This window comes from Petromyzon marinus, chromosome 23 (assembly GCF_048934315.1).
Source record: "Petromyzon marinus isolate PM22_M1 ecotype Great Lakes invasive population chromosome 23, UKy_Petmar_22M1.pri1.0, whole genome shotgun sequence".
Taxonomy (NCBI): domain Eukaryota; kingdom Metazoa; phylum Chordata; class Hyperoartia; order Petromyzontiformes; family Petromyzontidae; genus Petromyzon; species Petromyzon marinus.
Window position 1 is genome coordinate 27761658 of NC_133689.1, and position 25631 is coordinate 27787288.

Genomic DNA, 25631 nt, shown 5'->3' on the forward strand with positions numbered 1-25631 from the left:
CACTGCTCTGCACATTCACCCCCACTCTACTCACACGGCTCTGCACATTTACCCCACTCTACTCACTGACACTGCTCTGCACATTCACCCCACTCTACTCACTCATACTGCTCTGCACATTCACCCCACTCTGCTCACTCACACTGCTCTGCACATTCACCCCACTCTACCCACTCATACTGCTGTGCACACTCACCCCGCTCTGCTCACTCACACTGCTGTGCACACTCACCCCGCTCTGCTCACTCACACTGCTCTGCACATTCACTCCACTCTACTTACTGACACTGCTCTGCACATTCACCCCACTCTACTCACACTGCTCTGCACAATCACCCCCACTCTACTCACTCTGCTCTGCACATTCACCCGCTCTGCTCAATCACACTGCTGTGCACAATCACCCCACTCTACTCACTCACACTGCTCTGCACAATCACCCCACTCTACTCACTCACACTGCTCTGCACATTCACCCCACTCTACTCACTCACACTGCTCTGCACAATCACCCCACTCTACTCACTCATACTGCTGTGCACACTCACCCGCTCTGCTTACTCACACTGCTCTGCACACTCACCCACTCTACTCACTCACACTGCTCTGCACATTCACCCGCTCTACTCACTCATACTGTTCTGCACAATCACCCCGCTCTGCTCACTCACCCCGCTGTGCACACTCACCCCGCTCTACTCACACTGCTCTGCACAATCACCCCACTCTACTCACTCATACTGCTCTGCACAATCACCCCACTCTACTCACTCATACTGCTCTGCACAATCACCCCACTCTACTCACTCATACTGCTGTGCACACTCACCCCGCTCTGCTCACTCACACTGCTCTGCACAATCACCCCACTCTACTCACACTGCTCTGCACATTTACCCCACTCTACTCACTCACACTGCTCTGCACACTCACCCCGCTCTGCTCACTCACACTGCTGTGCACATTCACCCCACTCTACTCACTGACACTGCTCTGCACAATCACCCCACTCTACTCACACTGCTCTGCACATTCACCCCACTCTACTCACTGACACTGCTCTGCACTTCGCCCCACTCTACTCACACTGCTCTGCACATTCACCCCACTCTGCTCACTCACACTGCTCTGCACAATCACCCCACTCTACTCACTCACACTGCTCTGCACAATCACCCCACTCTGCTCACTCACACTGCTCTGCATAATCACCCCACTCTACTCACTCATACTGCTGTGCACACTCACCCGCTCTGCTCACTCACACTGCTCTGCACACTCACCCGCTCTGCTCACTCACACTCCTCTGCACACTCACCCCACTCTACTCACTCACACTGCTCTGCACACTCACTCTACTCACTCTCACTGCTCTGCACATTCACCCGCTCTACTCACTCATACTGTTCTGCACAATCACCCCACTCTACTCACACTGCTCTGCACACTCACCCCGCTCTGCTCACTGACACTGCTGTGCACACTCACCCCACTCTACTCACTCACACTGCTCTGCACATTCACCCGCTCTGCTCACTCATACTATTCTGCACAATCACCCCGCTCTGCTCACTCACACCGCTGTGCACACTCACCCCACTCTACTCACTCACACTGCTCTGCACTTTCACACGCACCCCGCCATGCTCACACTCCTTCCCCCTCTCTTCACCTCCGATCACGGCGCCCGTGAAAATCAGCTTCCTGCGGTGACGCTTGAAGAATCCACCGAGTGCGGTCAACATAGCTCACGAGTCCGGGACCTCTTCCGCCACCCCACCGGCTCGCTCGGCAGTCCCTGGGGGATCTTCCGCTCCCTCGGTCCCACGGGATCGGCAGCCGCGCCGCTCACGACCAAGGCGCCATGCCGGCAGACATGTTGCTCAGGGAGAGCGGCTCTGCGCATGCGCCCACCACCCCTACCCAACATGGCGGCCATTGCGCCCCGCGCGCGAGTTCCGGCCGCCGCTGCCTGCCAACTCCCCCGTGCGAGCGTCGCGTCTCACCGTGCAGCTTCATCAGTCCCAGGACGCCGTCGTAAGTGTCGCAGCTGCGACTACTCCGCGTTGCCGGGACAAGCGTTACATCCACCAATGTCACGGTGGTGTGTGGGGGCCCTGGGGCACCGCGCGCTACCCCCGTAGACGGGGGTCCTTTTTTAGGAGGAGGCTTTGCCAGTGTGGATCGTTCTGCGCCACTACCTGCGTGTGATGGCAGCAACAGGAGCAAAATGTTCTTCCAGAGCTGCTCAATGCCAGTGCGGAGGTCTGCTAGCAACTGAGAGGGGGGGGGTTCAGAAGAACGTTGTCGTTTTGCTATTCCTCCGTTGAAGGAGCGCAGAAAACTGGTTCCACTACACAGTCTCAATAGCTCTACGAGTCTTGAGTCTCGAGTTTACTATATGGTCCATAGTTTGGCTTGCATGGCGGCAATCTCACCGGATTATCCTCCAAGTCCCCACTTGTGAATGAGATGTTGCGCATCCGCTTCTCGGTGTTCTGATTTGCGTTGATGGTTGCGCCAGTGTAGGAGTAGTCAAAGTCAGGAGGTGCGATGTTTGGGACTCACCATTGAGGTGGCAATTTTGGACGTTAACTGCAACGTTGGATCCCAGATAGGGATGATGAGATTGGGGCTTGAGTGTGCACAAATGGTGTCATTGTCGAGGTATTATTTGACCTGAGTGTAAACTCGTGTAAACTGCGTTGCAGTTCGCATGTCTGTGGTCTCAAGTGTTCCGCCTACAATGCGCGTTGTGTTATTTAATATCCATATTCTTTGGGTCTTTCAGTAAAGTCCCGTGGCTGGTTCAAAGTTTGCATCTGGCAGTTTAATGTATGAGCTGCTGGACCAAGCTGGAGCGCAGCGACTGCCACTGAGCAGTAGACCACAGCACATCGTCAACGAGTGGAGCCCCGGAAGGCGAAAGCACAGCAAGTTGGTGCATCTGCCAGTCATCTCACTCAACCCATGGCACTTGGGTCTATCCCGTAACCTGCCAGCGGGCGTTCGACACACTTCACGTGGCCTTAACGCGCACTTAGCCTGGCACAATCGCCGTGGTGACGTCACCGCAGCACATCACCCAAGGCGCCCAAGGTGGTTGATTACCGCACGTTTGTAGCAGAGGTGAGTCCGCTATCAATGATAACCCCCTAGAGTGGAGTCATAGCGAACTGGCCCACCGCAGGACATTGCTTCAAGGTACATCAGATCAGTTAACGCATTGGCAATGTGCTCAAAGTGCGTGCCCTCGGCAGTAACGGGTGTGTCATCTGCATATATATGAACCTAAAGGATTGCGTACATGGTAGGTCGCCTGTGTTGTGTGTTAAGTAGTGACGGTGCTAGCACCGAGCATTGAGAGAGGTGGCTATTCTTCATGATTCTTTGGCGGCTGTTGGGTATCACTTAGCATCGACTACTCTTACTCATTCAGCCGGATGAGAAGCAGCAGCATAAATTTACAGTACTGCGAGTGGTGGCGGCGATGTTAGAACACCATAGACCAGGGGTCAGCAACCTGCGGCTCTGGAGCCGCATGCAGCTCTTGAAGGACCGCTTAGTGATGTTATTGATGAAGTACCCATCTTTCGATTTAAAGCTTTCGTGACTGCAAGGATTCATATTCTTTGGTTCTTTCGGTAAAGTCACGTAGAATTAGAATAAAATAATAAATTAAAAAAATAACACAATTAAATTCTCACGACGTTTCGGCCACAACACAAGTGGCCTTTCACCTGAAGAAGGCCACTTGTGTTGTGGCCGAAACGTCACCTGAAGAAGGCCACTTGTGTTGTGGCCGAAACGTCGTAAGAATTTTATTGTGTTATTTTATTAATTTATTATTTTATTCTCATTCTACGTGACTTTACCGAAGGAACCAAAGAAGTACCCATCGTTTCGTATTCACTACGTGGACTAGTTGCGGACATGACGTCACGGTCGCCTCCGGGGGCGATGACGTCACGGCAATTGACGTCATGCCCACCTGGGGGGCGGGATGACGTCATGTCCCGCAAGGGTACTTAAAGCAGAGCCCGTGACGTAGGGCGGGGTCGTAGCTGGAGACAAGGGATTGAGTAGGGTGCAATGGAGGGCCAGGGGCAAGGGGATAGAGATCTGTGTTACCGCAGCGTAAGGGCTAGGTGTGGCTGTGCTCCTCGGTCGGCCGTTGTTGGCTGAACCCACGGCCGGCGCAGAGGAGGCAGCACGGGGCAGCCTGCTGTGGGAGGTACAGATAGTACGCAGCCTAGGACTCTCAACCCTTGTGGGGAAGTGTATCCCTGTGTTTATTGGCATCAGCCCTTAATAAACTTACGGCGCAAGCCCTTAATCTTCACCTTCGTCTCCGAGTCGTCGGGAACTCTTCTGCACGTGCACTGCAGCTATTCAAATATTGAGTGTTTTTTTTACCGAATTCGAAAAAAATGGCTCTTATTTTGGTTTTCGATCCCCTGCAGTAGACCACGAACCACCCTAATGTGATACATTCAGAGGCGGTTAATTTGCTGCCATATTGACTATCGTCACACTGGGGTAATACCGACCTGGTAGGAAATCTGAATTGGTTCTATCGATAGACTGGCCCCTTAGAGTGCCCACTATATGCATTTGTAAAAATGAAGTCTCAGTTTTCTGCGATCTCTACTCGTTATTCTTGGTGTAAAAAGTCAACAGCTGAGAAAGTTATTGCACTGTCTTAATAATTTACAAGTTGCTCAGAATTCCTCCTATGCGTCTTTGCCATGGCTGTGTGTGTTGGCTGTCGTGCGTTTTTCAACTTCGTTGGCGCAACGAGTCGATGTTGAGGGATTGCCTTTAAACTCGCAGTGTAACAGGCAAGCTAATGAAGCAGTAACCTTGAACTTTGAGAGGCACCCCGTACTGGCCCCCTGCCAGGACCAGAATCAGAGACGAGCACCTCCATGTGATGATGTATGTTGATGTGTACTCGACGTGTAGGATGTGAGATTATGTGCACGGTGTCCCAAAAGTCAAGACAGGATTATGACTTTATTTTAACGCTGTCATTGAAAATGTTTAATTGTTTATGCTTAAAGTTAGTTTTGTTTTTAATTCTTTGTTTTTTTTGTAAAGTCACGTAAATAGAAGAAAAAATAAAGTGAATAAAAATAAAAGAATATCGATTTCTTGACTTAAAGCTTTCGGGACTGCAGGAATTCATATTATTTGGGTCTTTCGGTAAAGCCACGTAGATAGAAAAATAATACAAATATCACGACGTTTCGATAGCAACAAAGCAATTGTCATCAGGTGAAAACAAATTATAGCGGAACAGCTGCCTACCAGTGCTGGGTCAATTCTTCAACCACATCAATTCCATACACCCAGCCATTAAATTCACCATGGAGGTGGAAAAGGATGGAAAGTTACCATTCTTGGATGTGTTATTTGAAAAGAGACCAGATGGCTCAATGGGACACTCTGTCTACAGGAAAGCCACCCTTACAGATGCCTACCTAAAACCTGACTCCCACCACCATCCATCCCAGAATAATTCCCTCATCAAAACTCTACACCATAGAGCTCAGTGTATTTCCGACCATCACCACCTAGCCAGTGAACTGGAGCCACCTCTAGCCCCACCCACTTACCCTTGGGCTAAACCCATCTCAAACCTATATAACATCATGCTTCAGCACCTCTCCCGCTATAACTTTTTTCACCTGATGACGATTGCTTGTGTTGCGATGGAAACGTGATATTTGTATATCTTTTCTATCTAGGTGGCTTTACTGAAAGACCCAAAGAATAATGTTTTCTTCACAGATGACATTAAAATATATTTTTTTAAACATTTACAAAGCAATTAAATGTTCAAATATTAAACCTCTACCTGTAATCTAAAAAAATAAGTGCTATATTAATTTAAAAATAAAATACATGCATTAATGTTCATGGAAGTCAGTGAACATTTCACAGGTGGTGAGCATGCAGCTCTTGCTCTGCACATATATCAGCCATACGGATGAAGAAGAGGTTTGGACATTTGTTAAATAAATGAAATAACCCTGTGATTTGGTAAAATAAATAAAATTGCCCTATGCGATTTACAAATAAATATAATAACTTTATGTGTCCTGACTTTTGGGCCACCCTGTATTTATAATGTGAGCATTTATAATATAATCACACTAGTTTGGGAATTGTGTGTTGCTATCCGTGACTTTAGGGAACATCTGCATTCGAGGGCAGCACTGAGCCACCCAGAGATCGCTGAGCCATGAACCCTGGAGAGCCTGGCTCGGAGACTGACAAGTGGATGCAGCAAGCATTCAACATGGTGCTCCTCTGCTGTTCAGGCCACTAGCATGCGGCAGCCACCACCGCCACCACCGCCACCACGACACATCCACTCGATTCCTCAGCACTGTTCATCATCTCAAATTGTATTGAGTACATGAATAGAGGGATAAACTGGTTAGCAAATCAGAGCCAGTCACCCCTGCGTATTAGTACACATTGGGTGTTAATAACTTTTAGACAATGTGATACAAACAAACATCCTTGCCAATCTTTTCCACAAAATATACTGCCCAGAGTATAGTCCATCAACAATGCAACAAATAAAAGTTTTAGTAAAAAATAAAATGGTCATCTCATATCGTGGAGCCTGACTGAAACAGGAGACTGCCATGACTTGTGTATGCATTAATTTATAATGGTCACCAACAATGCACAGTGTGATGTAGCACAGAGAGACATAGATTTCTCAGTTTAGTTAGTGGTTTTGTGAATAATGTTTGAAACTTGCAGAATACCACACTGCAGTGTCTCCCAACCTGTGGTCTGTTTAACCTCTGGTAGTACGCATGGCTGTGGCAAGTGGTCTGCGGAACTGTTGCAGATTATATGAATTAGAGTCGTTTTACATAAAAAAATATTATTGGTGCATGGTGGCATGGGAGGGATGTTTGAGGGTTGACAGTGGCCCACGTGACCTCGAGAGATTGGGAACCACTGGCTTGCCATTTAGCTGTAACGCGCAACAACAATAATGCAGAGCTAGAATGTGTGAAGCTGTTTCGGATGACACTGTCTAATACATAACTGTTACTACACCACAATGTCATAGTGTGGTATTTTAACTAAAAAGCCTCACACTTGCCCTAGGCAGCCCACAATTTTGGTAAATTTCTTTACTGTCAGGCAGCTAAGATTGAAGATTCGGCAAAATAGGGAAGAGCTTGAGATGTACTGTAATCTTTACCAGAAGTATTTTATTGAACAGAAACAAAAACGGGAAGGTACAGCATGCAATCAGAGGGGGTTAGGTGGGGGGATGTGAGGTGTAAAGCATATAACGGAGTTCGGGACCCACACAGAGGGTGAACGTTATAAGTGGACGAATCTTAGTGGAGGGGGTGATGCTTTAAGGAGTTTTGTGGGGGAGGCAAATGAAGGTGTGAGAGTGTGGTGTCTGTTGCGGAGGTTGGGTGGCTCACAGGGGGAGGATCGGGGATGAGGGGGGGGGGGGAGCAGCCCTTAGACCATTCGTCCTATAACCGTACTGAAGGCTGCAATCTTTACGCAAGCACGTAGGACTATGGGAACAACTGCTTAAGAAGCCGCATGAGACTTGGTCCTGTGTAGGATTATAAGGAAACCCATTAGCGTAACTTGAGATGAAGTACGGTGCCATGGATGGCCATATTTGTTGGCCATCCATGGATGGCCATATTTGTTGGCCATCCATGACACTATGAACCCAGCTACCTAAGTTGGATTCCTGCTCACACCCATCGCTGATGATTATCTGAACGGTTCCTGGACCTTCCTGAGGTCAGCTCGGCCTTAAATCAGTACCATGTGTGGTATGTACACATCAGCACTGGGGAGACAAAGGTGGCCGGGTGTGGTGCTGTCCACTAACCCCCTCATGTGCCTGTCGGCCTTAACAGGGGCTCGCTAACAGCAATTGCCCCAACAGTCTGCTGAGGCCATGCGGGGGTTATGTGTGTGTGCAGGCACAAACGGCCCTGGCGCGGGGGGAGGTGCCAGTCGGCTGCCTCGTGGTGTACGCGGGACATGTCATAGGGCGCGGGCGCAACCAAGTCAACGAAACAAAAAACGTGAGCTTGGCGGGACGGCGCGCGGACACGCAGCTGGCACGCATTCCCTTTCGTATGTACGTTGAACTTATTTCACACCATATGGAAATGTGTCCCATGATGCTCTCGCCCAGGTCACATTTCCATATGTGCACGTGCACATTCCTTTGGTCAGTCTACTGCTTTATAAGAGGGCCTTCTCGTCCCTGCACAGGTCATGAGGGTTATTCGACCATACTTTACCATGATGATCAGTGCAGATGTGTGCCCCAGGTCTCTTGCAAACGATACTCTCCTGTTCTGGTGTGTTCTCACCTGATTAAAATAAACTCCAAACTATGAAAACTGATTATAAGTGCAATGCAAGTTGTTTCTTTAAACGTTCGTTCGGATTGATTGAGACTTCAATTTGGAGCAGTTACGCAGTGGGCCAGCGGTAGCACCTTCGCCGTTTGTTTAAAAATCAGCGTCCACCCTCATTATTACCGCGGTGTGTGATAGCGGCAATAATACCGTGCACTCTTTGCTTCACAATAGTCGCTAATGAGCCTCTGGATGTAATTTGCAAGAGTTGGCCACTGTGTGCTGGCGTCTGGATCCACATTCTCCAAATTGGAAAATTACGCCGCAAATTACTCGATTGGAATTCTACGCAGCAATTGTCACCCCCCCCCTACTCGCAGACTATTAATCAAAATAACCATGAAATACGACAGTATATGAGGCAGACTTTCGTCATGAGCCATGATCGATCTACTCCTGGATAAAGGTTCCTCAAGCCATCGCCATCAGTCATGGTCTTGCAATCCAACCTTACATCCAGCTCACACACACAAGATAATTTAATCACTGCCATCTCTGCAATGGATGTCTTCTAAGGCGTGATCTCTCCTTTGGCTGCCACTCCATTATTTTACTTGACCAGTGGCCAGCAGAATCTCTTCGCGCAACTTGTCCTGCAAAATCCCACATAGCTCTTAGCAGTCACAATGATGTCCATACCTTGCGTACGTTCTCTAATCCACATGTCCCTCTTTCTTTTATCTGTGTACAGACTGCACAAAAGCAATACAGATACAATCGAGACAAAAAAACATTGGATGCTTGAATTGAAATTGTGGGGTGGAGGTGTGGATGGTTACGTGATGCGTGGTGACACTACCCCCCCCCCAACCCTGCTGCCAGGCAACGCGTCACGCCGAGCTGGTGGCACTGGACGAGGCGCTGGAGTGGTGCCGCGCCCAGGGCCTCGCCCCGGCTGGCGTGCTGCAGGCCTGCAGCCTCTACGTGACCGTGGAGCCCTGCGTGATGTGCGCTGCCTCCCTGCGGCTCCTTCGTATCCACCGTCGCCCGGCTGAGCGCCACCTCTGCTTTCCGTCTACTAGCTCTGACTTTGGCTATCACAGCTCGGTCCGAAATGCTCGACCACTCGATCGTTACGCCATCGGGTTTAGTTGGTGTGGTCACGCCACCTCCCAGCAGCCGCTATAAGAAGGCTCCACAATGTTATGGGAAGCTCCCCAGTCACGTGCAGTTGGGGCAGTGTGCAAACCAACACGGTGTCAAATGAGCATGCCAAATTCATCAGTCTATTGAGCCTGATTAAAGAGAGAATGGGGAAGATGAGGATAGCAAGGGTGGCCATTTCAAAATAGTATATTATATAAACAATTATATATTTATGTATTTTGTGTATTGTCCATGCCTCCGCATATAAAAAAAATGTTTTGAGTCCCATCAGCCTATTGGCTTTTCAATAGGCCGATGCAGATATTTGTTTATACTTCTTGCTTCCTGTAAGGCTGTTCCAGCAGTAAGCGCACCATAGGGTGCCTCACGCTCTCTTGCGTGGAGTGGAACACAGCTGCGCAGGCTCCTTGACTGCAACCTCCAGGCTTGCCCCGCGTGGTCTGCGGCTGCCGGAACGAGCGCTTTGGGGGCTGTGGCTCCGTCATGAGCATTCACTCAGCAGAGCTGCCCCACACAGGCTCAACGTTCCAGGTGTGAGCCAGGGAGGGTGTGCGTCTGAAGCCCCGAGCAAAAGACATTTGAACGGTGAAATGCGGAGGTGGAATGATGCCATCGCATTGCCCTCGTCATCACATAACAGAGGCATGCTTCTTCAGTGTCCGTGTTCTTCACGACCATTGGGGAACATCTGCCCTTGCTGCCTCAATGTTTCACTGCCTCCAGGATCTGTTCTGTTCTGTGCTTCTTCACTGATCTGTCTACTCCTCTTGCGCCATTCTGTGATGTCGCTTTCAATCAATCAATCAAATTGTATTGGTCGCATACACAGTTAAGCTGATGTTATAGTGGGTGCAGTGAAAAGCTTAAGTTGTCAGCTTCACAACATTGCAATAGAATGTCTAACAAACAACAAAAATTTGATTATTATATTTTATCACGAAATATCCAAACAAATCCAAATTCCAAACCAAATAACACAATCAAAATAATAATCTGTGCATATATGCATGCAATGAATGAACACAAAGATAAACTATGAATGATATGTACAACAATATATATTCGAGTGAGCTCTGGCGAGTATACGGTATATGAATATGCAGTGTATCTAAACAGCTGATGTGCTGTTTTGCCACGGCCTCTGAAGCCTCCTGTTGCTTGCAACATCGTGCGCGTTGGCCTGTCACCACTCGTCCTGTTTACATGTCCATGACATAAGACCGCTTCTCTCTTGATTATGGAGTAATTGTTCGATATGCATTGTGGTGTATTTAGTAGCATATTAAATGCATGTGGCGTGATCAACGGCAGCTCTTGGCCCAAGTTTTAGACTGCAACAAGCTTGACTTGGTCTTTTCAATTTTTTTAGGTGATGCCTGTTTGTGGCTTAATGGATGAATGGAATGTAAGGGCAGCACGACACAATTTGCCAATGCTGGGCACCCACCAGACCTGTTCTGCTAAGAGGCTGCACAGGCGCATGGTATGATCTAATGGAGCTGGTGTTGCAACTGCCATCAACGAATTCTCCTCTCCACGTGTTACCTGAGATTGTAAAATCCAGGGTGGACAGCGTCGTTTCCTCAGAGTGGAGTCATGAGCGCCTCTTGGGCATGGTTCAAATTGCATAAGTACTCTCATTCCCAAGCTTGAGCAAGGCAGCAAAACGACAGTCCCAGACAACACACAGTCCCGATTTAAAGCTTTCGTGACTGCAATGATTCATCTTCTTTGGTTCTTTCGGTAAAGTCACGTAGAATGAGAATAAAATAATAAATTGATAAAATAAAATAACACAATAATATTCTCACGACGTTTCGGCCACAACACACAGTCCCTCAATAAAATTCCACCTGATGAAGGCCGCTTGTGTTGTGGCCGAAACGTCGTGAGAATATTATTGTGTTATTTTATTTTATCAATTTATTATTTTATTCTCATTCTACGTGACTTTACCGAAAGAACCAAAGAAGAACACACAGTCCCTCAATAAAATTCCACATAAACATTTAACTTTTGATACATGGGTAAGGATAAAAGTTGCAAATCATATTTGCAAATGCAATTGTATCCAGCACTAATCTGCTTCAGTATATTTTTTAAGGAAGAGTTATGATGTGTGCTTTGTAAATATTGTCATGTCCCGTATTGTGATGTGCAACACATTTTAAATATTGATATTTGAAATGCAGGAAAATATTAAGTGGCTCATGCTGTGTCAGAGGGCTGAGCTAGCACAGCTCAGATCCTGGGTTCAAATCTAGGCAGCCGCCCTCTGTTAAACCGGGCTATCAAGTGCAGTGTGTTGCTGGTCACAGTAGGGTCACCAGTGACTGCACAGAAAACCCATTCATTTGAAATAGTTTTTTGTCACTTATGGTTTTCCGTTTCTGAAAACAAAGTCAGTTTCAGTCACATGACACAATCACTTATTTTCAGGCTGCTCACCAGGCGTGTGTCAGTGCTCCTCATGCATACGAGGCCAGGTGAAGTGACTTTTCAAAAGTATATCCTCGACATCACTTTTCGGGATGGGTGTCAGTTTGCTGGGGCCTGACATAGGGGTGGTGCCCTTCTCGCTGTGAGAGTTCATAATGAAAATGTCTCTTGTCTCATGACAACTCAATAACATGATTATAATATAATTGGGGACAATACTACTAATAATAACATGAAACACTGTAGCCACAGGCAATTTGCAACTAAGTGAGTTGGTGTGTAATGTGTGTGTGATGCAGTGTGTGTCAGGGGTGCGTTCCGAGGAGGCAGTGGACATGCTGAAAACCTTCTACAAGGGACAAAACCCCAATGGTCAGTGCTTCCACTACGCCAACCTTACTCCTGCATTTCAAGCTGCTCTTACTAGTTTAACACGTAGGCTTTCGCGACCAATTTCATCCATAATACGGGTTTTTTTGGTTAGATTGCATAAATATATAAATGTATTGTTAACCCTGCCACCACCCGACAGCCAATTAGTAAGGTTATTCACGTAAGCGGAACATGCCAATTCGTTACTAGTACAGCACACCGGTGTGTTGGAGAGCAAAGCCACAACATTTACAATCTGAGTACGACGTTTCGCAAATTATTCCAACTAGCTTCATCAGGCTATAGCCAGATTTGTGGAGAAATCCTCTGTTACGTTCCTACTGCACATGGACATGTTATATAGTTTGCAGTCATTGTTCCCACACCCAGACTGGTTTGTGTTATTATGTATCTATATGTGTTTTAACTTATGCAACAATAATAACATGGTGTACATCATGGTATCTAACATGGCATTTAAAACATACCACCACTTATGATACTCCAGTGAACATTCTCATTTGTCACCCTCGTTGCTGTGAAAGTGTTAGGGCCAGTGAATCGACAGCTCTTCATAGCTGTGAATCCTAGAGAATATGCAAACTAATTTGGTGACAGGGAAACAGTTGCATTTTGTATATATGTATGTTGAATTTATTTCGTACCTTGTGTAGCCAACCATGCTTTCGGAGGTATGGGATCATCAATTGTAGTTGAGCTCTGTTGGATGGGCAGTGTCTCCCTGCCGTGCCCATCATGGATGCAATTGTTTTCACGGATATATATTGCCTCAGCTTAAAATATTGGGAAATCTCTGCAGTTAAAACACACACATTCACTTAACTTGAATTAATGGTACAGCTCACTTGCCTTATCTCTCTTGCAAAAGCTATCATGGTCAGCAGTGATCGCTGCATCTGTTGAGCTCAAAATAGTTTTGCCATAATTGTCAAATATAGAATTATACAGTGGCCTCTCGGTTGATTAACAATATTTTTCTTAACGATCCGCCTCCCATAGAGTCCCATTGTTTCTATTAATACATTTTTGATTAGCGATATGTTTACGATATCACGTGTACCACCAATTTCGGCCAATCGGAGCTTCTAAGTGAACTTATCAGACCTCAGCCAATTAGCGACGCCCGTTTATGAGCCTTAACTTCTCTATCAACCCATTAAGCCATCCATCTTCTTAGCCTCAGGTAAGAATTTTATTTTAAGCGTTATTTATGCGCCTTTTATTGCTATATTATGTATCCATGTTTCTAATCATATTAATGCTTTAATATGTTGTTATAACGTTTATTTATTAAAATTGCGTGTTTAAATATTATAAACTATGTTTTATACGGTGAAAAATGTCAACTTCCGATTGTCTTGGAACAAATTAAGCACTTTAACATGTATTTCCTATATTCGATTAATGATCATTTCAGTTAGCGATGTTTTTTCTGGAACCATTTAATATAATGAACTGAGGGACCCACTGCATTTCCATTTCTCACAAATAATCACCACAGCTTCACGTTCAGCAGCATTGGTCGGCTGTTGTAAGTTACAATGTGAGTACGGCGATTCGTGGGTTTCTCATGAAACCGTGATGACGTGTCACCCGGTGTGTTCCACATACTGCTGCGCCATGGCGTGACGTCGTCGAGATGTTGAAGCTCACTTCCACAAGCCCCGGTGTCACTTGCTCAGGCGGCGTTGCCTCTGTAAGGATTGCGCTGGGATTGCGCTGTTCGTCCCCATGTAACGTGGCGTGATCTCTCTGTCGTTGCTGCAGCTCCGAATCCAAAGATCAAGAAGGGCAACCAGCATCCCAGTGACCTCGCCTCCTCTCCTTCGCTCTCGGCACTGTGATGGTTCTACAGATGGTGGTCATTTCATGTTCATGGCTCATTCGGCTAAAGACCAAAGGGTTTACAACGGTCTATGGTATGGCCATCATTTAACGAGTGGTGGTGGCAGCAGCATATGCCTGTAGTCCAGCACTGTGGAGGCGAGGGTTGGTAGATCACATAAGTATTGTGAAATTCCCTTCCCGTGGGTGTCAAAGTGCAATATTCTGAGTTTAGGGTGCCAAGCTGAGGATATGGTAACTACTTCGCCTGGTACAAAGGAGGTTGTGGGTTCGATCCCGCCTGTTGTATATTTAGATTTTGCTCGTTCTCCCTGTGGTCACGTGGATTTTTCTCCAGGTCCTCATGTTTTTCTCTCCACGTTTAGAAACATGCTTTGAGAGTATATGGCTGCTATACATTTCCACATGATAACCGACTTCATTGAGCTATCATCTGTGACCAGGTCACTTCTGAAAAAGATCTAAATGGTTGGTGGGCCTTACTAGTAAAATAAATCTTTTTAAAAAATAGTTTTATAGACTTGCCAACGGATGCAGTACAGCAAACGTGCACTTCACATTTTCCTTCTGTGTGGTATAGAGTGATTCGTTTCTTGCGGGTGTGGTTTTCTCCATGTGCTCCAGTTTCCACCCACGTGTGTAAACAAGCAATAATTGGCCAATAATAACTTCATATATCGAAGACCGCAGAACATGGGCAATTGTTTGTATGGGCTACCATGTGGCAGATTTCTTGCTTATCTGTGGTTCGTCGTGCCTCTTGAGTTATTCTCTGCCTTTGAGAGTGAGTTAATCCTGTGTGGCATATTATAAGTTTAAATTATTATTATCAGAGCTGTGATGCTCAACCACAAGTACCCCACTGCAGTAATTTACAATTATGTGATCGTTGGTGAAATTGATACTCTTCCATCTTCTCTTGTGCAGAAAAAATCCTAATTTATTATAAGTAAATTGAATACTTAGGTTTCCCTGACTAATATCCATAATAATGTTTTTTTGGGTTAAATCGCTTTAATATAAATGTGTTGTTAAACCACCACCGCCACCTGACACAGCCAACTAGTAAGGTTTAGTAAGATTTGTCGCGTAAAAAAAACATGCCAGTTTTTTATTGTTGTGGCTGTCCCACCTGATGACGAGTGCTTGTGTTGCGATCGAAACGTCGTGATCTATTATTTTTCTACCTACGTGACTTTACCGAGAGAACCAAAGAGTATGGATTCCTGCAGTCACGAAAGCTTCGAATCAAGAGTAAAACATGCCCATTAGTTACTTCAGCACACCGAAGTTTTCGCGCCTCATCGGCTCACAGTGATGAAACCACCTTTATTTAAGACCGAAACAGGAAGACTTCACAATTCTGGTAAATCGCCTGATAAGGCTGGTTATAATCACCAGCGAATCGCCGTACTCAAATTGTAGGTGGTTGTGGGTTTACTCTCCAACACACCGGTGTCCTGAAGAAGTAACTAATTAGCACGTTTTGTTGTCATGACAAACCTTACGAATTGGTTGTGTCGCGTGGTGGTGGTTTAACACATTTACACGATCTAAACCAAAAAACCTTTACTTCTCTGTCAATTTTGTAAACTTTTATAACATTTGTAGAAGTTAAAATTGTTCAGTTGTACATACAACCCTTTTACAATAAACTCGCAGAAACGCAGATAAGGGGTATGCTCATTGTGGTTTATTTGCTGATGAAGGCCCACGTGACAAGCCACAGCACGGGTTTGAGAGTCGCTTGGCTGGCGCATGGCAAGCCGTGGTTGGGCATCTCCTGTGACGCGCGCTCTGCCAGTAGGTGGCGCAATGGTACACGGCACAACCAACCAGCGGTTATTGCACCGTCTGTTGACGTTCCACATTAATTTTAAAATTCAGCTTTAAAGTGAATTGCCTCTATAAAATCACACGTTTTTGGTTAGTTTAGACCCTACGCTAAGCTTGAAAACAATGTTGCCCATTTGTGTTCATTGCTTTTAATAATGATGCTTGCCCTGAACTTCACGCAAACTATGAGAGACTATGTATGTTGAACTTTCGCACCGAACGTAGCTAACTGTGCTAATTGGAGATGCGAGAGTAAAATACCTTTTGATTTAAAGCTTTCGTGACTGCAGTGATTCATATTCTTGGTTCTTCCGGTAAAGTCACGTTGAAGGGAAACAATAAAATAATAATATATATAAAACAATAAAATTCTCACGACGTTTCGACTGCAACACAAGCAGTCATCATCAGGTGTGCAAACCAACGGCAAGAACATTTGAAAGAGGTGGCGGTTTGTATTTATTTATTTTTAAACGTTAGCACCACGGATAGCGATGTAACAGTTTGTTTAGATGGACGAGTCCATCTATTTTGATTTAAAGCTTTCGTGACTGCAGTAATTCATATTCTTAGTTTTTTCGGTAAAGTCACGTTGAAGAGAAACAACAAAATAATAAAATATATATAAAACAATAAAAAAATTCTCACGACATTTCGACCATAACTCAAACGGTCGTCTTCACACCTGAAGACGACCGTTTGAGTTATGGTCACAGAATTCTTCTGTGATGGATGGTGGTGGAAATCCGGTTTCACAGAAGAATTCTCTCATCAAGACTGCACCATAGAGCCCAATGCATATCCGACCAGGAACACATAGGCAGTGAACTCAAGCACGTACACCAAGCTCTTAAGGCTAATGGTTACTCCGACTATACAATCCGCAAAGCTATCACTCAAACCATGAAGGACCCTCTTGAGGAGCTTTTCAAAACCATCACTTTACCCTACATTGCGGGGATCACAAAAAAGATCTCCAAAATCGTGAATAAACAAGATCCAGGTCCGTTTCAACACATTCCATAAAATCCGTGATCTGGTTCCGTCTGTAAAAGATGTGATTCCGGACATACAGTACCCTGGTGTCTACAAACTTAGTTGCCTCTGTGGTAGTAGTTACATTGGAGAAACCAAACGACATTTCTCAGACCGCATTCGTGAACACAAAGCAGACCTTAAACACGGTAGGACCAACACCTCAGCCGTGGCAGATCACTGTTATAATTCAGTAGGCTCACATGACATTGACTTCTCCAAGACAGAGGTTCTTTGCAAGCCATCTGGCTTACATGAGAGATTCGTTCATGAGGCTATCCAAATATACAGAGACAATTTCAACCAAGAAGATGGATTCTGGCTTAGCAATCATTGGAAGGATTTGATAAACCATTTCGGGTCTTAATTGATTGTTCACGCTTATGGTGGCTTTCAGACAGCATACATTAATTTTTCGTCTCCCCCCTCCTCTTTTCCGAACATAGATGGACTCGTCCATCTAAACAAACTGTTACATCGCTATCCGTGGTGCTAACGTTTAAAAATAAATAAATACAAACCGCCACCTCTTTCAAATGTTCTTGCCGTTGGTTTTCACACCTGATGATGACTGCTTGTGTTGCAGTCGAAACGTCGTGAGAATTTTATTGTTTTATATATATTTTATTATTTTATTGTTTCCCTTCAACGTGACTTTACCGGAAGAACCAAGAATATAATAGTAAAATACCTGTTGAGAAAGATGCTTTCACACCGAGGCGCACCATATAATCCCTATACACACGTGGCAGATTGTCATTTTCCAATTCTATCTTGTCACTTAGCATGGGATGTTTATAATTATTTTGTATTATGTTATACGTGTTATCACAGCCTTTATTCGTAATGGCACATCCCCCTTGCTTTTCCAGATCTAGTGGTAGAAGTTCCACGTTTCTGTGGTCAGGGTGAGTTTTACATCAGGTATCTACTGTTGATTGTCTACCCTGTAGAGCAATGACAGGAGGTGCAACTCTGGGGATATGGGTTGAGTTTATCCACCCCCAGATTTTAACTCAGAGCTTGGAGCGTGCCACTATAGATGTACCACAGTCAACTGTTATCACCGATTTAGTCTTTATCACATAGGAGGACGAACATCTAAATGTTTACAGCTGTCCTTGCCCGTGATGAACTGTATATTTTGTTTAAATAAAATCACTGCTTTTGGATTAATTTGCCTAGGCAACTTCATTCCAGCTGTATATTATGCAGATGCATTAATATTTGATGTCTTGTCTTTGAAGCATGGGACGCCGCGGTGGCGAGATGTTCACTCCCTCGCCTGGTATACAGGAGGTCGTAGGTTCGATCCCAATCCTGATGCCTGTATATTTGGAGTTTGCATGCTCTCTCCGTGATTGCGTGGACTTTCCTTTGGGTCGTTTCTGAAAAAGTAATATAGCACAGTGGGACTAACCTGGTAAAATAAAATGGTTTGGTTATTGTGAGGTTGTCACGGGGTTAGTGAACAGTGTCCCACAACTGCAGCAGACAATCTACGCACCTGCGGAAATTGTAGCAGAGCACCTCTGCGCTAATTTTTGGAAAAAACAGTTTGGCACGCGAGTTTTCCAATATTAAGTCGATTGGCCATGCAGTGGATGGATAATTGATTGGGTTTTATTGGTTTTGAATGCAGAGAGCTAATAAAAGCTTCCACAGGTGTAGGTGGTGATTGAACCTCAGGTGGTGGGTCTAAGCAACCAATGGGCTGGGAGCAGTGAACAGCAAGGGGAGCTAAGTATATGAGACAAGTGTGCTCAGGTAGGAGGAAGCACTGGGACAGAGCTTGCAGCAACTGGAGCGCAGCAGCATGACGGACCAGGAGCCGACATCACATAGCCAGCCAGGGACAACGGCCAGCACAGCGCGTTGGCATTACAGGAAAACCAGTCAGGCAGACTAGGTAAACATTTACACACACTATACAAGTTGAGGGTGTCTATCGATAAAGGGACAGCCTAATAGGGTCCCCCCTCTGTTTCAGGGAGCCTTGTGGGGGAGCCAACTGAAGAGTAGAGACAAGCGAGTATGGGATTGGAAGGGTGCAGCCCGGAGTCCCCGAGTGCCTGCATTGGGTGTGCTGCCACAGTTTCATGCGAGTAAACCTGGCACCAGTTTTGTGTGACATAGCGTTATGGTGGTACTCGCAGCCTTGTGCGGCATAGCATTGCTGTCGTACTTGTAGTCGGGCATGCGAGTTGTACTTCAGTGTGAGCTGCACTTGAGGATATTGAGAGTGCATGTTCTGAACCGTAGGTGCTTCACTGAGAAACGAATACAGGCGCGGTAATTGTGGACACTTGGTGCTGGTTGCACAAAACGGTGTAGAACTGAATGTGCCTATAACTAATTTAGGGTGAGCGAGCGAGTGTGTAAGCGGGACTTCTGGCTGGTGCACAGAAGTAAGCCACGGCTAGTTTTCCAGGGACTTCCCTTGTCTCCCACCGAGTCGAATCAGCCCTAAATGTAGGTAATGCTAACACCAGGCTACCAGCGTTTGCGTGGATTAGCCTGTAATCGTATGAGGTGGTACCAGCGTGGTGCGACTCATAGCTGATACATTTGTAGTGGGTTGAATAACTAGAGGAGAGTTGCTCTGAGGCAACACGTATTTTATTTAACAAATAATTGCTAACACAAAGGGGTAACGGCCCCTTACACCTGATACTCCTCTCACTGGCTATTCTAACTCTTCTTGAGTGAAGCTTGGTCTTCACTGGTATATAAGCTGGAGCCGATCCTTGCCAGGGGTGCGGCTCTGCCCTTGGGGTTCTTCTTTTCAGGAGGCTTCTCGACTGACCCGGACCGTTCAGGGGTCCGGCTTTTATGCAGGGCCGTGGCTCGCCCCGACCCGGCCACACCTTCCTTCCCGAACCGTCAAGAAGGATCTGGGGGTGATGTCACCCCCCAATCCCTCCTCCTGGGGTCTGTCCCTTTAACATACCGTTCCATAGGGTAACCGTTGGGCCCTATGGCCCATAGTCTCTCAGCACTGGGGCTCAGCCCCTCTGTTGCCCCCTATTGGCATGTAGCCGGTACTGCCGGCAACTGCATGGGAACGGCGCATCTTAGCCCAATAACACCGTTACACATTTGACATGTTGGCTAGCAACTGACTGACAACCTGTGTACTAACTGGTCGAGTATGAGATTGCGTTTGTGTGTATTTGAGAAAAATAGCATTGGGGTATATTCGGTGTCGGAGGGTGTTCGAGTTGTGCCGGCACTCTGTCCTATGTGTACTATCCCAGGGTGAGCTCTATTAGAAGTGATCTCGGAACGCGGTTCTCGACATTGCACCCCACCCATAGTACAATACCCTAAGACGTCCTGGTTTTAAAATGTTTAATACGTGAACGGAGGGTAAGGGTCTGGAGGACTCCACATATGCTCTGCGTTCTCACATCCAAAACTCCCGTGAAGAGGGTAACTGACTTTAATTGTTACCCACACATCTGTGGAACGGAAGAGGCCATTAGAGATATATAGGTGAAATGCATGTCTGAATGCCAAACCTTTGTCTGGCCCAAAAGTATTTTACAAAACACGCAGGTTACTGAAGAGTGGGTGTTGTCCACTTAATCTCAGCCAAGTGAGAGATTAATACAGTGATAAGATCTTTATAAAGCTGTAGGCAGGCATGTTGGCTCACACCTGTAGGCCAACATTTTGGAGGCGCAAGAGTGGGATGATCTCAGATTTTGTGAAATTACAAAATTCACTTGGCCGTAAGGTAGCAACAGGTGTCAGTACAGCAAATGGGTTGGTGAAACTGTCTGTGAGGTGCTTTGTCATCGCCTCCATCGGCACGGCATTTCTCTGGGTGCCCCTGGTCCCTTGGCCGTACTCCTCTCGAAATGGAACACAATCTCGAGATGGGAAAGGCATCTGTAAAGTAGTATTTTTTTCCAGGAAAGTTTTGAGACTTAGTAAGGCTTTGCTGCACAAATGGCATTCAGGTGGCTGCTTTGTTGGCGCTGCTTTGCAGAAACATTAATGCAGCCAACTGCCGTTGTGGGTGGAGCCCCCCACCCGCATCTGCTCCGAAAACGGTCATTCGCCTAAACTGGTGTCATTGCATTTTTCAGGCTTGAAGGCATTGTTGCTGACAATGGCATTGGCGTGTTTACAGCTCTGTTTTTGTGTCGTACTTGTTGACAGCGGCAATTACGGAGGTATGTTTCCGCACTTGTCCAGGAGAGGATGCACACCACTCATTGTTGTAACGGCTGGGGATTTTTTTTATTCTTTCCATCCTGTATTGTACGCCTCTTCGTCAACGGCACGGAAACTCGGACGGAGGGTTGGTTTGGGCATCGGCAACAAACGCCCCACGGAGCGCGGCCTGCGCCGTGGACGGGTCACCGCACCCTGGAGGGACGTTGCGTCCACGGGGTGCCTGGCGCATACGCTAGGGACGCAGGGGGGTGGGTGTGATGACATTCGTGTTAATGTCAGGCAGTGAACCGAACTCCAGCCGTCTCCTCTCATATATATGTGTGTGTGTGAACCTGCGATATCATTGCGTAGCGAGGTTTTCATACCAGGTTGGAGAGGTTGTGGAAGTTTCGTGGCTTTTTGTCAAAAGTCCAATTTCGAGCAGAGGAGGCCTCTGCTCGAAATTTGACTTTACATTGTAAGGCTTAAGGTGTAAAGCGTTTATTCGTCAATTCCTGCTGTACGTGTATTAGATGGGGTCACCATAACTTGTACAGATAATACAATATACATTAACCACCCCCCTCTTATCTTCGCACCTGATTGGCTTACAAGTGACCACATCACATGTATCCCTCTATTTAAGACAGAAACAGGAGGATTTCCCCACAACGCTGGCTGCCGCCTGAAGAGGCTGGTTGTAATTACTGGCGAAACGTCATATCCGAATGGTAAATGTAGTGGGTTTACTCTCCACACCGATGTGCAGAACTAGTAATGAATTGGCATGTTTTGTTAACATGACAAACCTTACTAATTGGTGGTGGGGGATTTAATGACACATTTACACTATCTAACTTTTATACTATGCACAATATGCAATACATTTTACCGTATTATTTTGTTACGATTCAGGACTTGAAAACAAACTTAACGCGTTTTTCAATCACAGTGTGGCCTTAAAAAGAAAGTGATATAATAGGCAACGTTTCGGGCCAATGACCCTTTTTCACAGCACACAGGGAGGCCAGCGAGGCAGTCTAAAAAGATGGCCAAGACTAATCAAAGGGTTGCCCAAAACATAAGGTTGGGAAAGGTGTTGGAGGTAGCGTCGTCACTACTCATTGAATACCTCCTGAGGACAAATTCGCGTTGGAAAGCACGACAGGGAATGTTACAGAATCCGTGCATATGCGTGGACTTTCTTCGTTGTTGCAGGTGATGCTTGGTATTGGATAGCGTTGTTGTGGATTGTGGAATGTTCTCTTGGTACCCCATGTCTTCCTGTCTCCGTGCGTCTCTGTGTCAGAGTTGCATTACCGTATGGCCCACGCATCTGTGCCTCCCTATATCTGTCAGTGTGTGTAAGAGATGTGCCAGAGATGTATTCACGATGTGGCTGTATAAACGTCCTAGTGTTGATGATGATGCTGCTCATGTTTTTCATGACAGTGATGCTGGTAGGGGTGATACTCATGATATGGATGGTGATGGTGAGAATGAGAATGATGGTCTATCACGACAGAAGTCAGGGCCTCTCCATCTCAGGCAACCTCCTTAGTGACAGTGTTGACGGTGGTGGTGGTGGTAATGATAGTATTGATGGTGATTGTCGTGATTGCAGAAATTGTACCTCTGACAATGAATCGTTGAGCGGAGACCGTATATCCAACTTCTTTCGCACCGTCTGTAGCCAACCGTGCTAATCGCTGGATAACTGCAGCACACGCCTCTCATTCATGTTTAAAAGTAGCACATGCAAATTTTCATCAATATTAATCACTCAAAATAGTCTGCTATTGCTGATTAAGTTTCCAAATTGTTTGGCTTTGTTATGTTTGTAGTTCATAACCGTTTCTCCAGTGATGCGATTCCCCCTTTGTAATTCGTGCCAACGTACCCATGATGTAATAATGACATGACGGAAGAAACCACACATTCTCTGACATATCACGGCGTTCAGGGAGGGAGCTGTGTTCGCGCGCTGTTGGAGGAATCTAAACGCGTTCCCGACTTCATTTTCGGCGGCGCAACTGGCTCCTCGCATCTTTTTGCACTTTTCATCATCCCATTGCTATTTTTAGCTCCCATTGCGCGCACGTCAAAACACAATGGCTTTACGTGCGAACACGCCAAGTAACAATGGAGTTGTGAAAATGGGATTTAGGAGTGGGTGGTGTGGTGGCCTTTATTGCTGTCATGTATAATTCAAACGTACACGCAGGACCGCATGACCCCCCCTCCTGTCAGCCTTCCCCCCACCACAGCACACGGGCGCATACTGCTCCCCATCCCTGCTCTCGCGGCGAAAATAAGCTGCAACCGCGGTCAGGTTCATGCTCATTTCCAAGTCTAACTTTAATCCTGGCGTGTTGAGGTTATGAAGGTGGTGTAGGAGCTGCGGCCAACCACCTATAAAAAAATATATGAATGTGTCCACGAACAAGGTTAGCTAATAATAATAATTTGCTTATTTATCCAGGAAAGCTACGCTGAGTAGTAGGACTTATTTACAGGATGATCCTGCCTTGGGTTTTTTATTTTACGATGTTTTCAGCCAATTTTGTGACGAGGTGTTTTTATGTTCGCCTACAGCATGTATGTATATTGAACTTCTTTCGCACCATACGTAGCCAACTGTGCTAATCTGAGGTACGGAGGGAGCATATGTGTAGTGACATAGAATCGTTCACTTGGCAGCATCGCGCTTGTTGCTGGCAGGGAAGGGGATGTGCAGTTACAGCAGCCCTGACTGACAACCGGTCACATGATAGACCAGAGAGAGGGATGTCGGAGAAAGGTTACGGAAGGGGCACATCAAGAACCTGCTAGTGGGTTCCAGAAGGGGGGCGTGGCCAGGGCGGAGCCAGGCCACGCTAACAGTATAAGAGGGGCCCCGGGAGGTGACCTCGGGGCTGTCGTTTGGAGTGGGATCCCGTCGTGCTGCTGGAGTCTTCATCGCCGTCACCGTCTTCACCATCTCGGCGTCGCCAGGCAGGCAGTCTGCCAGCTGTCCTGACTGGGAACCGTAGTTGCTAAAGTGTGAACTGTTAAGTCTGTTAGTAAACAGAGTGCCTCCTACTCTTAGTGTCCCCGAGTCAGTCACTACATATGTATAGCAAAGTAAATATCACATTTTTCAATGCTTTACCAAGCTAATCCATGCATACTCTTTGGTTATTTCGGTAAAGTCACATAGGTATAAAATAAATTAAATCACGACGTTTCGATTGCAACACAAGCAATCATCAGGTAGGAAAACGACAGCAAAAAAATATTGCTGTGGTTTTCCCACCCGCAGTCATGAAAACTTCAAATCTAAACTAATCCATGCACTTTACGAGCCGGGAATGTGTTTCTCATTCATTCCCCCGAATGTGTAATCAGGAAGGGGCACTGGGGAACCGATTCCTCCGCATCCTCTCACACCGTCGTCTCTGGTTCCACCCGTTTCATACAATGAATTGGGCCAAACACTGATACAGGACAGTACAAGGATTTTTGCAGAAATGCTTTCACGTAATTTCCGACGAGCGGGTAGAATGTTGTGAAAGTGTCAAATTCTGCACAGATCGGGAAAGTAACGTGAGCCTATCCTAAATCTATTCTATTTTTATGTTAACAGGTAAGGCCCACTTAGCTGTGTAGCTATTTTTCAGAAGCGACCTGGCCACATGTCCCAACGAAAGTGGCTTATGTGGAAATGTATCGCAGTAGCCAAATACTCTAGACCAGTGGTTCTTAACCTGGGTTCGATCGAACCCCAGGGGTTCGGTGAGTCGATCTCAGGGGTTCGGCAGAGCCCCCGCCACGGAGGTCCGGACACACTTGAATTATTGTGTAAATTTGTGATGACACACACGGCCCGCTTGGCCATCACTGGCTGCAGATGATCATGCTACACTGCTTGGCCAATCAGCGCTGCGGGGAATTTAGTGCGTACTCAGTAGTCAACGTGTGACTGTTGTTGTCGTACGTCGTGTGATTTCTTTAATATTTTATCCATACTAACTATGTCGGGCAAAAGAAGAAAGTGGTCGGACGAATATGTACAACATGGATTCTCATGTATCACGGAACGTGATGGGAGTGAGCGTCCTATCTGCATGATTTGCAACGCCAAGTTGAGCAACTCTAGTCTTGCACCGGCAAAACTAAAGGAACACTTCTTGAAGCTGCATGGAGACGGGGAATACAAGAACACAACACTTGCTGAATTCAGGGTGAAGAGAGCCAGATTCGATGAAAGGGCCACTCTGCCTGCTCTTGGATTTGTACCTGTTAACAAACCGATCCTGACAGCATCGTACAAAGTTGCTTACCTGATCGCAAAGCAGGGCAAGCCACACACCATTGGTGAAACACTTGTGAAAC

The 25631-nt window shown here is 46.3% G+C and overlaps 2 protein-coding genes and 1 long non-coding RNA gene across 11 annotated transcripts in view; 1 reads left to right on the forward strand and 2 right to left on the reverse strand.

Moving 5' to 3' along the window:
• PEX3 (peroxisomal biogenesis factor 3) overlaps positions 1 to 1809 on the reverse strand; it is a 38339-nt gene extending 36530 nt beyond the window's left edge. For both annotated transcript variants that reach the window (XM_032944261.2, XM_032944260.2), the window contains exon 1: positions 1673 to 1809. In XM_032944261.2, coding sequence (XP_032800152.1) covers positions 1673 to 1745 — 73 coding nt within the window. In that variant the 5' untranslated portion in view covers positions 1746 to 1809. The remainder of the gene's footprint in view (positions 1 to 1672) is intronic.
• A 94-nt stretch (positions 1810 to 1903) lies between these two features.
• ADAT2 (adenosine deaminase tRNA specific 2) lies at positions 1904 to 18265 on the forward strand. 8 transcript variants are annotated; one of them, XM_076069133.1, is made up of 8 exons: positions 1929 to 2037; positions 2792 to 3129; positions 6197 to 6307; positions 7992 to 8096; positions 9261 to 9411; positions 9970 to 10076; positions 12284 to 12356; positions 14145 to 18265. In XM_076069133.1, exons 3-8 carry the CDS (start codon positions 6248 to 6250, stop codon positions 14219 to 14221), a joined length of 573 nt encoding a protein of 190 aa, XP_075925248.1. In that variant the 5' UTR covers positions 1929 to 2037; positions 2792 to 3129; positions 6197 to 6247; the 3' UTR covers positions 14222 to 18265. The 8 variants fall into 8 exon arrangements, with proteins under 8 accessions (XP_032800154.2, XP_075925248.1, XP_032800155.2 ...); XM_032944263.2 differs by lacking the exon at positions 2792 to 3129 and having other exon boundaries at positions 1904 to 2037; XM_032944264.2 differs by lacking the exon at positions 1929 to 2037 and having other exon boundaries at positions 2054 to 3129; positions 6163 to 6307.
• Positions 18266 to 19694: 1429 nt separating this feature from the next.
• On the reverse strand, positions 19695 to 25233 carry LOC142925725 (uncharacterized). Its single transcript, XR_012942660.1, has 2 exons — positions 22891 to 25233; positions 19695 to 21510 (listed from the first exon to the last, which is right to left on the reverse strand). It is a non-coding gene; the product is annotated as an uncharacterized LOC142925725 (long non-coding RNA).
• Between the last annotated feature and the right edge of the window lie 398 nt (positions 25234 to 25631).

Coding starts and splice junctions, on each gene's coding strand:
- ADAT2 (XM_032944263.2), top strand. CDS start 6,248: ATGAACCCTGGAGAGCCTGGCTCGGAGACTGACAAGTGGATGCAGCAA. Junction 6,308..7,991: donor TGCAGCAAGCATTCAACATG/GTGCTCCTCTGC, acceptor GTGTGTGTGCAG/GCACAAACGGCCCTGGCGCG. Junction 9,412..9,969: donor TGCCTCCCTGCGGCTCCTTC/GTATCCACCGTC, acceptor TGCAACCTCCAG/GCTTGCCCCGCGTGGTCTGC.